Below are 14,611 nucleotides of genomic sequence, written 5' to 3' on the forward strand. Positions count from 1 at the left end.
TACTCATCATTTGAAGTGCCCCAGAAAATCCATAGTCATTGTATATGGTATGAGCCAGTCAGGCACTATTAATCAGACAAAGGAAGTATTCAGTGCATAGTTGGGAAGTCTCCAGAAGCTCCTATCCTGAATCCAGTCCTAAAGAAATGTTCAATAACTTAGCTTCTCATCCAAAAAAAAATGATGTGTGCTTAATATTCAGTGTTCTTATGATCTGGTGACAGTCGTGAGAAAGTCACCAGCTGAAGGCAAAAATGGGAGAACAAAGGAGCGTCTGGTCACCGAGAGTCAAGCACGTACCTGTGGGGTAATGCTCGTTCACAGGCCAGTTGTCCACCTGCAGCGTGGCATTGCCGCCGTTCCTGGTGAAGCGCACCACGTGGTATTTGCCATCGTTTACCGGAGTCCTCTCCTCTTTGATGGAGATGTCCACTGTGCCGATATTGAAGACAACTCCGATCTTCCCCTGTTCCTATAATAAAGAGACACAAGAGGCAAGTCACCACCCACTGCAAGGTTTTCTCCCTTTCAAGTTGATCCTGAAAGTAACAATGAATCTGGAGGTACCCCAGAGACAGCTGTCAGCTTGAAGTTAATAATAGCATCCTACATCTCTCCATGGGCTTTCATTCCGGACATAAAAGCCAAAGGTACAAAACCACCCAAATTGCTCTCGGAGGCTGCACATCTGATTGCCCTCAACAGATATCAAAGCTGGAACCACAGAACTACTGAACAGGTGAGTAAGGACACTGCAAGGTTCTGGGAGATGAATTAGGCCTGTTTTTGAGAAAAGGCTAATCAGACACTGAATTGTAGGTTCCCTCATGATCAGATTTAGGATTAAAAGGGAAATACAAGGCTGCTTGCACTTTGGGGGAGAATCAAGACCCAGAGGAGGGGTACATGATGGTTAGGAGCCAATTCCTTGGGAGGCAGCACTGTAGATTTACCCCTGGTGACATGTTCTGTAGGTTGAAAGCATTTGGAAAATATGTCCTCAGGGGAGGCAGCTGGAACTGAGCTGGGGTTTTCTGAGTCAGAGGCTGGCACTCTTCCTACGCTTGTAGCCCTATTCCTAAGATTAATCCAAAGAGGGAGGTAATATTCACTGCTATAACTTTACGTTACACAGCAGAAGAGAACCTCTGTGGCCCTAACACAATGAATTCCAGAAGGGTAACACTAGGGCAGTGAAGATGATAACAAGGGTGATGCTGGTGCTGGTGGTGACATCATTCAACCCCTGGGAAGTGCCTAGAAACACCGACATGTAAATAACAGTGCTATTAAAAGTCTTACTCTTCTCCTCTAAAAACTGGTTATGACTAAGAGTTGGAATTACTCTTCAGAAGATGACATAGTATCATTATCAGATATAATCAGTCTCCTGCCACCTCTATGAATGTATCAGCATGCAGGGTGTCAGGAGACATTTTTCTCCATTTCTCTAGTTGTCTGTCTTACTGGCTAAACGGTTGGACTTTCAAAAATAACAAAATTTAGCTGCAATTCTGATGTTCTATAAGACTGAGTCACAATATTTGCTCCCATACTCTCTGCTATGCTCTATTTCTTTATATTCAAGAAGAAGGAGGAAGAGGGGAAATAAAGGATGCAGAAGAATATGGGAAAAGAAGTCCAGAATCCACATAAACCAAGACCTAGAGATTTCATTGAATCTCAAGTTTAGTAATTTGGTCCATTCGATACATAAATACACTATTTATTAAGCACTCACTATACACAAAGTTGGGGCTTCCTCTGTGGCTCAGACAGTGAAGAATCTGCCTGCAATGCAGGAGATCCGGGTTTGATCTCGGGGTCAGGAAGATCCCCTGGAGAAAGGAAGCACAACCTACTCCAGTATTCTTGTCTGGAGAGTTTCATGGTCAGAGGAGTCTGGAGGGCTACAGTTCATGAGGTTGCAAAGAGTCAGACATGACTGAGTGACTAACCGTGCGTGCACACGTGCGTACACACACACACACACAACTTAGAGTCAGTAAGAGTTCTGGTGAGATTTTAGGTACTGGCTTCCGTGCAGTTTGCCACACATCACTTATTTTCCCAGAAGATGGGCTTTCCTCAGATTTTCCTTTAGTATGTGAACACATCTTGTGCCCAACAAAAGAATGAATAAGGCCTAGGAGTCTTAATCTTCAAAAGCTGGAATCTAGACTGCTTTCAGCATGCAGGGATACTTAGACATATCACTGCTTCCTTTGTGCCCTGATAGTGCAGCACGCAACGTAAAATGATGTCTGCAATTTCCATGTTCTGTTCTCTGGGAGAAGTAATTCAGGTGCCTCCCCAAATGAAGACTAAACATACTCATTTTCTTAAGTTTTTAAGAAACAAGATTTCTGAAGTCCCTGTGTGTTGTGAAAGTGTGTTCTCAGCTTTGTTTTGCTTTCCTGTCTCTGCGTCTCCGGCACTGACCAAAGTACCTATGATTAAAACATGATGAATGGGTAAATGAACCTGATGATGGCTTCCTTTGCATCTTTCATGCCTATAATTCATAGTATTATGATCCATTTTATTCTTTCTCCTTAATTCTCTGGGAGTGTAGACATGACAGTATGACTTCTGCTTTTTCTTACTTAAAGAGTGTGCATGAACTTCTAAGGGTGTGTGTGTGTATGTGTGTGTGTGTGTTGGTATTGAATCATCCCCAAACCTAAACAAGTAAGGCTATAACAACCTGTGTCTTGCTAAGTCACTTCAGTCATGTCTGTAGCCTGCCAGGCTCCTCTGTCCATGGGATTCTCCAAGGCAAGATCTGGAGTGGGTTGCCGTTTCCTCCTCCATAGCAATCTGAGTCATAACCTTTTTAGCAGAACGGAAGGACTAGGGGAGTTAAGAAACCATGACTGCAGATACCATCACTCTGCTGCCTACCCCATGTGGGCTGCTGATTGCACCACTGTTCTTCTATAAAAAACCACTGTATAAATCCTGGATGTGTGGAACAGACGGTTGGTGATTCAGTTCACCTCAGAGTCACTAATTAATCAGGGATGGAGAACAGTTTTAGGGGGAGAGAGGAGACCTTGAAAGCAGCCTTCTGCAGCTTTTCGGCAACAGCAGTGGCGAAGTACAGTTCTGGCTCATTGAGTGGTCTGATCAGTGAGATATGTTCACTTGGGCAGCTTTTCTGCAAGATCCATAATAGATTCAGGCAAAGAAAAGATTTAATCTCTGCCAGAATGAATATTTGGTCCTTATCTTGGGCACCACACATTTGCCACTGCAATCGCTGTTTCGGAGAGGTCTTCTTAACCCTGCTCGTGCGATGCCCCTGTCAGGGGAGACCTTCGCCCACATGTTTCACTGTGTTTCCCGCAGTGCTAAGTGTGGCTGTGCTGGACCTCAGATGTGGTCTTTTCCCTCACAGTAATAAGATTTCATTACTGCAACCTCCTCGCCATTTGTCTTGGGACCACAGTGGCATTACAATCCGTGGCTAACTGCTTTGTCTCAGTTCATTACAAGCTTGGTGGCAAATAACCATACAGTTGCCCAGGCTTGAATCCATCACGCTCAGCTGCCATGAAAATAAACTCTGCTGGCACAGGTGTCCAGAAAAGAGAAGATGTGAAGGATAAAAAACACTGGCTTTGGAGTCAACCCTGACTAACCTTGGGCAAGTTATTTAACTTTTCTGAACCCACGTCTTAATAAGATATTATGGGGACAGAAGACCAGCTTTATACACTTTGGAGGACTGTTATAACATGATTAATAATCTGATAATCATGAATGTCATGATAGTCATGATTTCATGACTGAAAGGACAAGATTAATGTGATAATACTTCATAAATAATAAAATATTACACACATATAAGAGATACATGAGAATAGGAGAATGAACCATCCAATCATTTGACCATTTAAAAGTCTGTGATTACTAGAGACGCTAATTGGTTCAATATGATAAACACGGGTTTTAGCATCTCTTGGTTCAAACAATTGGAGAAGGAAATGGCAACCAACTCCAGTACTCTTGCCTGGAAAATCCCATGGACGGAGGAGCCTGGTGGGCTACAATCCATGGGGTTGCAAAGAGTCCGACACGACTGAGTGACTTCACTTTCACTTTTCACTTTTCACTTTCATGCACTGGAGAAGGAAACGGCAACCCACTCCAGTGTTCTTGCCTGGAGAATCCCAGGGACGGGGAAGCCTGGTGGGCTGCCGTCTATGGGGTCGCACAGAGTCGGACACGACTGAAGTGACTTAGCAGCAGCTGCAGGGAGAAAAAAAAGCCGCTGACTTTTAAAAGGTATGACCTTGGGCAGGTTGTTTAACTTCTGTGTTTCTTCTGTAAATGGACAAATGGAGGAAGAAAGGTGACATGCAGTGAGGATTTTAGAAGAATACATGCATGTGAAGCACATGGTATATGGCTGAGCATACACTGGGACTTCAGTCAGTTGCCTTTTCTCTTTCTTTCCCCTCATGAGTGTAGCTGAATGTAGAGGCACAAGCCAAGGACCTGTTGGTCTGGCAACATTGTTATTAAGGAATATTGTAGAAATAAATGTGCTGTGCTGTGCTTAGTCGCTTAGTCATGTCTGACTTTGCGACCCCATGGACTCTAGCCCACCTCTGTCCATGGGGATTCTCCAGGCAAGAATACTGGAGTGGGTTGCCACGCCCTCCTCCAGGGGGTCTTCCCAACCCAGAGATTGGACCCAGGTCTCCCACATTGCAGGTGGATTCTTTACCATCTGAGCTATCAGCGAAGCCCAGAAATAAATGTAAATTTTAGCAAATAGAACACTAAAGGAATAAGATTTGCACAGTTGATTTTATACCACAATTTGGTACTGTCTCCCTCTCCACATTCCTTGGTCCCTTTTATAAGCCTCTCCAAGACAAGCAAAGTGTAGCTGCAAAAAAACAGCATGACTATAAATTTTAATAACTCCACACCCTTCACCACTAAAGTTGCTACCAAGGCAATCATTTCAATCTATGTTCCTCCTTGATATTAAATACAAAGACAAGTGGTAAATCAGAAGACATTACCAAAGAATCCTCAAGTGCATTCAGGAAGAAACTGAACAGTAGAGAAAACAGCTGTCTTTAAACCGTCAGTAAGTCATTCTTCATCAGTAATGACTCTTTATGAGCCCACCTGGTTCCTCAAATTAGTCCAGCTCCAGCTTTCTGATCCCTCATCAACCAAATCAGTTACTGCTATGGAGAAGACCCTAGAGATGTTACAATACTGGAGTCAGATTTCAGGAGCAGAAATGCACATGGGCAAGAAAAATCCTAAAGAATAAAGGTGTCCTTGAAGGAGATCTCTTCATTCATTCCACAGTGCCCCTGGAGAAGGCAGAATGCACCGGCTGCTATTTTGGAAAAAGTTGAAAGAAACAGAAATGGGGCCCTCAAACATATGCCGTGGTGATATACAAAGAAAGTGGTTCTCAATACCTCAACTTCTGGCTTCACATGGAATCTGTGAGTTCAGTGTTAGGTGATCACACATGATAACAACACGTATGTGAGCCCTTGTGGGGTCAGACACTGGAGGTCCACCGTACTCATTTCAGAATTAGGGGTATAGTTAATAAAGTGGTCCTTGGCACTGTTTACTACAGTGGTAGTTCTCCTCCATTATGGGCTCATAGGAAGAGAAATTCTGGGTCCCCTTGTGATAGTAGGGCCAATGGACCAATGTTGGCCAATAAAATCAGGTGTTGGCCAATAAAACCCTGAGCCATCCATTTAATTGCTGATGTGAGACCTGCTAGAGTTCTCCCATTTGCTCTGAAGCAGGCCTTCCCAGGTGACTCAGATGGTAAAGACTCTACCTGTGATGCAGGAGACCTGGGTTTGATCCCTGGGTTGGGAAGATATCCTGGAGAAGGGGATGGCTACCTCTTCCAGTATTCTTGCCTGGAAAATTCTGTGGACAGAGAAACATGGTGGACCAGACTACAGTCCATGGGGTTGCAAAGAGTGGGACACGACTGAGTGACTAACACTTTCATTGCACCCAGCAAATTCCTGGTAGTAGCTTCTTTGTCAGTCTGGGTCATTGAGTGAGGATGAGAACAAGCCACAAAGCAACAGACATGGAACATGCGAGAAACAAGGCTTTGTTGCTGTCTGCCAGCAAAACTCTGAAGCTGTCTGTTACTGCAACATAACCCAGGCTATCTGGATGCTGAGCTATGTGCTGGGCAAATAATTTTAATAGAACAATTTTCAAATTCTCACAATTACCCTCCAAATTTTATAGGTTAAAAAGATGAAGATTCAGAGACTTGAGAGTTCACACAACTGCTAAGAAACATATTTAATACTAGAATACAGGTCCTTCTGACTTTAAAACCCATGGATTTTTCACCTTGTTATGTTTCCATTATATGTATTACATGTTGCAACTGAGTTATATATATACAATGGTATACACATTACATATTATACACTTTACATCTGTATAACCTGCCTGATCTGTTGGCCTAAAATACTTGTGTGCATTTCAAATGTAGGGATTCTAACAGGTGCTCAGTAAATGCTTGCTGAATTAATGGATGAATGAATGAATAATGAATTGGAATGTGTGGTCACAACAGGAAAAATAAATTGTGCTAATAAGCTTTTACACCATGGGAAGTTAACTAGGATTTGAACAGTATAGGATAAAGCAGAGAATTGGTTATCTATATTGAGAATTTTTTTCTTGCAATACATCTTAGGCAAAACATATAGTCTCATTATGCTTTTTATACACAATCTAAAAATATAAGAAGTGTTAGTCATTCCATCATATCCAACTCTTTGTGACCCCATGGACAGTAGCCCACCAGGCTCCTCCGTGTCCATGGAGTTTTCCAGGCAAGAATACTGGAGTGAGTAGCCACTCCCTTTTCCAGGGGATCTTCCCAACCCAGGGATTGAACCCAGGTCTCCCACATGGCAGGCAGATTCTTTAGTATCTGAGCCACCAGGGGAACACAAAAGGATAAGGTACAATGTACTTGATTCATCAGATAGTTTTGACTGAGGGAGGTTTTTATATAAGTTCACTAGGATAAAACACCCTGTATTTAGTAGATCACTCATGGGTTCTTATTGTCACTGTTAATAATCTTTCAGTGAAGACTGTAAGTCCATCCTTTCAATGTTATAGTCTCCTTGTTCTAGACCCAGGATAACTGTGAGATAATAAGCCACGAGTGTGCACTTCTGGTGTACAAAGCCTTGTGCTATGAAGGGATTCAAGATCAGGTCTCTCTCAAGAAGTCCAAGATGGAGAATAAACCTATCAGGAATCACTCAAAAGACAAGGTTCCAAGCTGTACTGCTGGAGATGGTTTGAACTCCAATTATCATCCTATGACAATGACCCAGTCTTCTTCCTTTGAGGAGTTTATGCGTGGCTGTGTGGCAGGAAGGGCAGGGAGGGAAGAAGAGACGGCGTGTTCTGGGTCCCAGAAGTCTTTATGATTTAGAAACAGAAGACCCATGCCCTATCAAGGTTCTGCATCTTGTGGTCCAGCTGATCTGCAAGGGGTCTCAGCTGTCTCTATGAGAAATGAGGACAGCATCACACAGACAACAGTAATACTAATGCCTGTGTTAGATGGTGCTTAAGGGAAATGAATGAAATCCTGGCAGATTATGATGTGCTGCACAAAGCATGCTACAAGCATGATGTTAACGGCGGGGGTGTAGATGGCAATAATAGTAAAGAGAGTGAGGATTACTGGGTGAGAAACAGTATGACAGATGATGGGTGAGTCAGAGGCTTTTGGACATGCCCTGTAGGATAGTTCTCTGTGTATCTGAAATGACTGTCTTCCATTCGAGATCATCAACTCCAGCATCTGTACAGATTGTCCCCAGAAAATTCCCGTTAAATGGCTTGGAAATAAATTCTATTTTCCTAAATCTGCACGAGTCTCTATGACCTTTGTACCCACCCAGCAAAATTGCATCCACCTTCTCCCCCGGCTACAACTGTGCTGCTCCTGTTGTTTTGCTGATGTCTGGTTGCATGAGGTCAATCAATTAAAGCGGATTAGATCCACAGACTGAAATACTAACAGAGGGCCAAGAGAGATAAGACTGATAAATAGCTCAAGACAGCTCCTTCTCTAACTCCCAGCAAATAAGAAAAAAAAAAAAAGAGAGAGAGCAAGCATGGATGACGGCTCAGGACAAAAGGAACTCTGACCTGAAGAGGGGAAATCAAGGAAGGACAAGACAGTCGGTGCAAGTAAATAAGATGCAAGTCAGATCCAGGGCGAGAACAGTCACCGGTCACACACCAGCATCCTGAGTCATCATGTCCTTCAAACCCACTCTGAACATGCACTGTGGATTTACAGACCCCCATGTCACACGGCCTGGTTTGGTAGTTAAGTCTGACTATAAAGCAAAAATTGAAGTTCATTTCCGTAGGAGCCTCCGTGTTGCGCCAGGGCCTGGAGCAGTCTCCTGGCAGGATTCAGGGGACAGCTGGCAGGGCAGTGCTGACCGAAACCCAGTACAGACTGAACATCTCCTATAAATGCCTTGTTCCGTCTCCAAATCTCTGCCACAGCTGTGAGGAACCACCCAATGGCCTTAATAAAGAGATCTTAAGCCCTGTGCTCACAGTAACAGCAAAATCCTCAAAATGAAGAAGTAGCATTTAAATCACCAAGAATGCTTCCAGAATATCTGACATCTTCCCTACACATGTACAAAGTGTGGTCCTGGGACCCGTAGCATCAGCATTGCTTAGGAACTCATTAGAAATGCCAATTCTTGGATCCAAAACCAGACTGTGAATTGGAAACTTCAGAGTGGGGCCTAGCAGTCTGCATCTTCACATGCTCTCCAGGTGATTCAGACACTAGCTCAAGTCTGGGGACCAATTCTTATATGAATGTCTTGGTTCCACTAGGGCAGTGGTTTCAATTGGGGTAGAGTGGGTGAGTTTTGTGCCCAGGGACATTTGGCAAAGCCTGGAGATACTTCTGCTTGTCACAACTGGAGGTGGGGTATAATGGAATCTCGGGGGTTCAGGCCAGAAATGTTGTTCAATTTCCAGCAATGCACAACCAAGAAATATCTGCCCTATGCTATGAATAGTGTCACTGTTGGAAAGTCTTCAGCCACACAACAAACATCCATAAAGCATGCATTGCATGACAGAAACTGACAAACATTTACACAAACATTTACAAACATTTACATATGTATGATCTAACTGATTTCTCACAATACCCCTTCTATGAGGTATGTATGCATGCACATAACACAAATACACACAACACACATATGTCTATAAATGCATGCCTGTGTACGCACATGTGAATTTTTACATATTTCATATAAAACTGTCTAGCCCTCAGAGCGCAGGATAAGCCATGGGCATGAGTGGATAATCTGACTTACCCCTACTCCATGCTCTATTCAAGTGCCCTTTTTATAGATGGAAACTTGGCAATGCAAGCTCACACAGCTGGACAGTGGCGGGTCTAGAACACAGGTCCTGTGTTACTTTCTCTGTCTGCTCTTGCAGACACTCATTGCTACTACCCCCAGGAAAGCCTCTAGTCCCTCTCCCTGGGTACAATGGCATTAACTGATCATCCCAAATCCATTTTAGTCCCTTGACCCTTCACTACAGGCTAGGTCATTCTAGTCAGTTTCCATGAAGAGGTATAATCAGTTCTAAGCGGGCTTTAAAGGAAAAACTCTGTGTCCTAGAACTAGGTATTCTAGCTCAAGGAGGAGCAATAGCTCCCATAGAAAAGCAAGACGGGTAAACAGCTCACAACCTTTCAAGAACTATTTTGTGATGGTAAGGAGACCTTCATGGATTCTTCAAAGTGCTCTATCTACCTGTCTTTCAAGTGATAGACAGTTAACATTATGGCTTTGAGGAGAGTGGACCTAGGTGAATAATAAACCTCAACCAAGAAACTTGGTTTCACAAATAAAGCATTCTCAGTCATTTCCATAGATTAATTCCCAGACTAAACCCTATACCATTTTCTAGCTGAAGAGGAAGGAAAAAAAATAGTATACACATTTCAGAACTGAGAGATTTATTACTTTGGGATTATCAGAAAATACAATGTAGATGATTGCATCTTTTATGATGCCTTTGGAGAGCAGGTATGTAAAAGATTCAGGAGGCAGAATGGTCTGAAGTAAAGACCAGCAGCTATGGGCCAAATCTGGCTGTTGCCTGTTCATGTAAATAAAGTTTTATTGGGACACAGCTGTGCTCATTCGTTTCTACGTGGTCTCTGGCTGCTGCAGCACCATAGCAGCAGAGCTGAGCAGCTGCAACAGAGAAGTTTGCTGACCCCCATTGTGAAATCTTGCACAATGGACCACTAGTTAGGATTTTTTTAACTTTAGTGTTTGACCAATAGTTTAGGTTAACGTGGTGAGAATAACTCAAACATGAGTGGGAGGGTCAAATGGGGAGCCTCCACTGGCTCGCTCAGCTATTACTGACAAATAGAGCACATTTCTAATAATATGAAATATATAAAAATCCATCCAATTGAGGCATAAACTAATCTATCTCAGACCCATTAAGGGTAGTTTAGATACTACAATCAATTCAACATAGCTGTTTGAAGGTAGGCAGCTGCGGATACAGAGAAATAAATTTGAGGCTGCTGGCAAAAGCTGATGGTGCCTAGAAGAGGCTGGTAATGGAGGAGATGGAGCAGAGTTGTAAAAGATATTAAAATTATAATGATATGACATTTTCCTTCTGAATATGTGTCTGGTTCTGTGGAGTGAATCATGTACATGCTAAAGGCTCGGGACTCTAAAAGCCAACACATATCACTCTGATGCCAGGACTGGAGTTTAATCCATTAGATGGAATGAAAGAAGAGAATATCATTGCAGCCCAATGAATATCTCCGTCTCCAGGGCTCCCATGCATCTGCAAGACACCTGAGTCCCTGGAGTGATAAATGGTGATTCACAGAGCTCTCTTGGTTTACCTGCAAGGAGAATCGATGGTGTCATCATTTTAGGACGAACATACTGCAATAGAGACTCATTTTTCCTTTGCTAGTTATCGTAAACAAAATGGCCAGCAGACTCTAATATATCAGCAGGGCCTGTCTGCACTCAGGGACAGTGGTGTGTGTGTCCTGGAGATAGTGTTATAGCTTGGTATTTCATCCAAGTGATGGTTTATGATCCTCCTCTTTGTCAACAATCACCACTGTAACAGTCTCTTTGGGATCTTATCAGTATTTCTAATTCAAAAGGTTGATTCTGACCTACCCCCATTGGCCATAATAAAAGCAAGAGAGGGAAGCAAAAAAAAAAAAAAAAAAGGGAAATTTAAACAAGCTGGAGCAAATAAGAAGGCAGGCTTTCTGGCCTCCAAGCCGGTTTCAAAGTCACTGTAGGAAAAAGTAATCCGGGTGTTCCAGCAAAAGTATGAAAAAAAAGAACACTTTCCCCGGGCCCCGGGTGAGATGAGTGAAAGTCACCCAAATGTGAGACTTGAAAATATGTCACAGGAAGATGACTCATGCCTTTGGAAAAGCGTCCAACATAGCAGCATTGAGAATTATTTCAAAGCTGCATGATCCTTTGATAGAATAATTAGAGAGCACATCTCCTTATCTTAATTTACTTGAGTTTAGTTTGCTACCAAGCTGTAAAGTGAATACGTCTCAGCCGAGTGGGAGAAATACCCCTGAGATCCTTGGAAGCTGTTGTTCGTCTATGATCTGGCATGCACTGTGGGCCACCCGGGAGCTAACCACAGCTTCAAATACACAAATTATCCACGGAGTTTATCATAAATCCATGCACAATATGAAGAAGTATTTCTAGTATGGCATTTAAAGGGCACAAACATTCCTTATTTTCTCTCTCCTTTATGAGTGTGCTACAATTTTATCCACTGATATAAAGATGGTAACTGTTTGCATCCAAAAGTCTAAGGAACACATTGCTAGGGAAATAGAGGTCGTGGGTCTCTGCATGCCCACATAAGTGTGTGCACGTGTGTGTGTTGAAGCAAGACCTCAAAACTTAACGTACCCCAAAGCTAGTTTCTCGGACCCTCTCCTTCGTATTTTAGGTAAAGGGATGCTGATTCAGGAGAACCCAGGCCTGTGTGCATCAAAAAGCAGCTGTGGTCAGGCTTTTATCATTTCCCCGGATCCCCTGAACAGTCAGTACAATACTTGCGACTTTACTTCCTAGAAGCCTTCTGAGGAATGCAAATCTGTCACACACAAAACTCTGCACAGCTATGGAGTCACATGATCAGGCTGATCTATGGTCAACATGAGCTCCAGGGAATGAACGGCTTCATCATTCGGGATTACTTATCCAGTAACTCAGAGGCAGAACAGATCTCCTAGGCTGGCTCATACCAACACTGAATGAGGTATCCTTTCTGACGTGGAGAAGAGACTTCCCTCTGCCAGAGAGTCCAGTTTTCCTAGCCAGTGGACAAAGACTTACAGGGCTAAATAATATCCTGCATACATGCTGTCCCAGAGCCATCTTTTACTAGTCACCCCGTAATCCCTCCAGTATCCATTCAACAATAGACCTGATTGTTTGCCTTGATTCATTTCAATTTTTTCTTAATGGAACAGTTCTTTCTTCTGGTTACATCATGAGCATCATGAGGGCAGAAGATACATTTTGATTGTTTCTGTCTTTCCCCATATAGACCGACACATGTTCAGCTGAGCACCTGAACAGTGGTTACAGCATCTTTGCATTTCTCAGCAAGTAACACTTGAGTGTAACATCTCCATCCATGGTCCATTTATTGCTTTGCAACTTTGGCTATGATTTTGCTTTGAGTGCTTTTGAGAATGTGACCCATGACAACGACTCAAGGGACCATGGGCATTAACTTATTTCACACAGCCTCCTAAAGCAGTATTCAGGATAATTGCCCACAGGCCTATGCAGCCCCAGGAGAACTTGCTCCATAGACCTGGAGGTGAGAGGTTCAGTAATCCATCACCACGGTCCTCAATCCACTCTGATTTTTTTTTTTTTTTTGAATTTGAATTAGATTCAAATAAAAGTCCTAGGAATGGACATGACTCCATCCCATTACCAGTTCCTCACACTATTTGATTCTCATGAAACAACATGTTAACCCTTGAAACATCCAAGAGTCCAGACTTTCAGGAGACTCTTTCCATTTTCCTGCCTTCTCCTCTGCTCCTCAATGCAGTGACCGCTGGTGAGTGTAACAGCCAAGCTCTGCCCTTGGGGACCTGTTCGCTCATCACAGTTATCTAGGGCCACCTCTCAGTGAGCTGTACTATAATCTCCAGCCACTAGTCAATTTGCACTAGACTTACCAAATTGAGGATCTTTACACATAGTACCATTTCTAAAACGATACCTTTATTTCTCCAAGTCAATGTCACATAAGTCTGACTCAAGTCACAAAGAACTTGCAATCAAGTATCTATGGATTATACACTCTAGACAGGGCACTTTGTCAGACCAATCAGAAGCTAAAGAATAGATTTAGCATGATTCAGCCCTTAAGAGTGTAAACTCAGTACCATTTTCCTATATTCCGTACACATGTGTTAATATACAATACCTGTTTTTCTCTTTCTGACTTACTTCACTCTGTACAATAGGCTGTAGGTTCATCCCCCTCATTAGCACTGACTCAAATGCATGCTTTGTTGTAGCTGAGTAATATTTCATTGTGTGTATGTACCACAATTTCTGTATCCATTCATCTGTTGACAGACATCTAGGTTGCTTCCATGTTCTAGCTATGGTAAAAAGTGCTGCAACCAACACTGGTGTACAAGCATCTCTTGCAATTATGGTTTTCTCAGGTTACATGCGTGGAAGTGGGATTATTGGGTCATACGGTACTGATGATGTACATACGGTACATTTGCAGGGCAGCAATGGCGACACGGACATAAAGAATGGGCTTGCGGACACTGGGGGAAGGGGAGGGTGGGGCGAATTGAGGGAGCACCATGGAAACATACATTACCATATGTGAAACCGATAGCCACTGGGGATTTGCTATGTGTCACAGGGAACTCAACCCAGTGGGATAACCCAGAGGGTGGGATGAGGTGCAAGAGGAGAAGGAGGTTCAAGAGGGTGGGGACATAGGCATACCTAGGGCTGATTCATGCTGATGTTTGGCAGAAACCAGCACAGTATTATAAGGCAATCATCATCCAATAAAAATTTTAAAAATAGAAACATCTAGAATCTTAAGAAGAGTGTAAACTCCACCATGATATTGTAAAAAGGCAATAGTGTTGGAATCAGTAGGCATGGGTCTCAGTTCTAGTTGTTCACTTAACGCAACTCGTGGGACCAGTCACAAATACTCTGGGCATAGTTTCCTCGGGTGTCAGACAGGGTTGGCATCACTGACATCTCGGGTGGTGATGAAGGTAAAAAAGAGAGAGATGTTTGTGATAGCTACTTGAAAATTATGGGGCACAGAAAACAAAAAGTGTCTCATTACAAAATAGGTGGGGACAAATGCAAAGGAAAAACAAGCACACGATTCCCTAAATTAAGAAAGAAGGAATAAAAATAAACATCTCAAGTCAGTCCTTGACAAATCGCCCAGGTGACTG

The 14,611-nt window shown here is 43.0% G+C and overlaps 1 protein-coding gene across 6 annotated transcripts in view; it reads right to left on the reverse strand.

The window, feature by feature from the left end:
- The window catches only part of NRXN3 (neurexin 3), a 1,693,692-nt gene that overhangs the window by 202,663 nt on the left and 1,476,418 nt on the right, over window positions 1-14,611 (reverse strand). For all 6 annotated transcript variants that reach the window (XM_061156509.1, XM_061156511.1, XM_061156510.1 and 3 more), the window contains one exon: window positions 301-472. In XM_061156509.1, coding sequence (XP_061012492.1) covers window positions 301-472 — 172 coding nt within the window. The remainder of the gene's footprint in view (window positions 1-300; window positions 473-14,611) is intronic.

The sequence above is a fragment of the Dama dama genome, chromosome 12 (genome assembly GCF_033118175.1).
Source record: "Dama dama isolate Ldn47 chromosome 12, ASM3311817v1, whole genome shotgun sequence".
In the NCBI taxonomy this organism is placed as follows: domain Eukaryota; kingdom Metazoa; phylum Chordata; class Mammalia; order Artiodactyla; family Cervidae; genus Dama; species Dama dama.